This window comes from Aplysia californica, unplaced genomic scaffold (genome assembly GCF_000002075.1).
Source record: "Aplysia californica isolate F4 #8 unplaced genomic scaffold, AplCal3.0 scaffold00234, whole genome shotgun sequence".
Lineage (NCBI taxonomy): Eukaryota > Metazoa > Mollusca > Gastropoda > Aplysiida > Aplysiidae > Aplysia > Aplysia californica.
Window position 1 is genome coordinate 736,263 of NW_004797504.1, and position 1,517 is coordinate 737,779.

A 1,517-nucleotide genomic window follows, 5' to 3' on the forward strand; every position below is an offset into this window, starting at 1 on the left:
AGAGAGAGAGAGAGAGAGAGAGAGAGAGGGGGGGCGGGGAGGAGACAAAAGGACAGACAGCAAAATCCACACAACCAGCTGCTTCGTTTTCCTTTGCTCAAATTTGAACTTTGACTTTTAGACGCCTTTTGTAAATGTTATGCATGATCCTCAGACGAGACATGGATTTAGAAGAGAGTCTTCTCTTCCAAGAATATCGAGGAAAAGAATAACATTTTTGTCCTACTCAGATCTGAATCAAGATCTTTCGTTTGCTTGCCATAATTGTACCCTTATACATCAGTTAGTCCAACTGGTATAAATATTTAATTTTTACAAAATAATGTTGTAACTAAACTTAGCCATTGCCAGGGGAGCAGCTTTTTAACTCTTCGTCGTAGTATGCCAAAGACACGAGTTCAACTATTCCCTAGAGGGGTAGTATCTTTCTATCATTCATTCCTATTCTTAAGATGCATTTTGTATTTACCATGTGATAGATTATCTAGAGGGTGTGGTGGCGGAGCGGTTAGAGCGCCCGTCTCCGAAGCGGAAAGCCCGGGTTCAAGCCTCGGTTCGGAGATGGATTTTTTTTTTGCCCCCTCATGCCCACCCAGCACTAATGGGTACCTGGCTTCGAGTTGGGGAAGTAAAGGTGGCGTGGAAAGGAACTGGTCACCCTACCACAATAATATTATGTCGAAGACCCAGGAAGTTGTTTCACTTACAAGGCAATTCACAATGTCCAGATCGGATGCGGGAACAACTGTACTTTAATAGATTATCTCCCTCTGTGTGTGGAGATGCTGCATCCTGCTTGAAAAAAATGGTGATATTGTTTAGGTTTAACTCCCCTATCAACATTTATAGGTTATTTAAGAGGCGGGACCTCCGAGGTTGACGTCCATCTCCGAAAGGACCTGGCCAAGTGGGAAATTCGTGTAGAGTGCCTTTCCCAAGTACACAAAGTCGGACCGAGCTGAGGCTCGAAGCCCCGAACCCGCAACCTCACGATTACACGTCCGGTAGCCTAATCACTATACATAGGCTACCGACGCCACCCCTCCCATTTGACATGGATTAACCCTCACAGACAATGTCAAAGCTGTCCGCTTCCTAAAAGACTTAATAAAAGCGATTACTAAAACACCATCCAGCACAACGTGCCTACATAAAAAAAAAAAAATTCGATGACAACAAGGCTAGAGGGCGACCGAGAAAGACCTGGAGTCAGGGAAACACTAACCACCCACGGTACCCCCTTAACCCAAGCTCACGCCGGCTGCCTACAGAGAGACGTCTCTTTCATTCCCGCGACACCCAAAAGGGTATAAGCGGTGGATAAAAGTAAAAGTAAAGTAAAGTTTTCAAAAGGGGGTAAACTATTTGCAATAAAGAGGTATAATCTCATTTGTGTTTTATTTCTTTTAAATTTTAAAATTCTGTGTACAGGGTTCTGTCCCGTGACAAGATGGAGGACGAAATTCTGAACCGTAAGGATGACTCACGGCCAGCATTTGCCAGACCCCCGTGTGAGT

General features: G+C 44.4%; 1 protein-coding gene across 4 annotated transcripts in view; it reads left to right on the forward strand.

Moving 5' to 3' along the window:
• LOC101858718 overlaps positions 1-1,517 on the forward strand; it is a 31,733-nt gene that overhangs the window by 20,090 nt on the left and 10,126 nt on the right. The window contains exon 1 of one of the 4 annotated variants that reach the window (XM_013083476.2): positions 1,431-1,511. The exons of the other annotated variants lie outside the window; for them this stretch is intronic. Within the exon in view, the coding sequence (XP_012938930.1) occupies positions 1,451-1,511 (61 nt within the window). The 5' untranslated portion in view covers positions 1,431-1,450. Of the gene's footprint in view, positions 1-1,430; positions 1,512-1,517 lie in introns of those variants that run through there. 4 annotated transcript variants of the gene reach the window in all.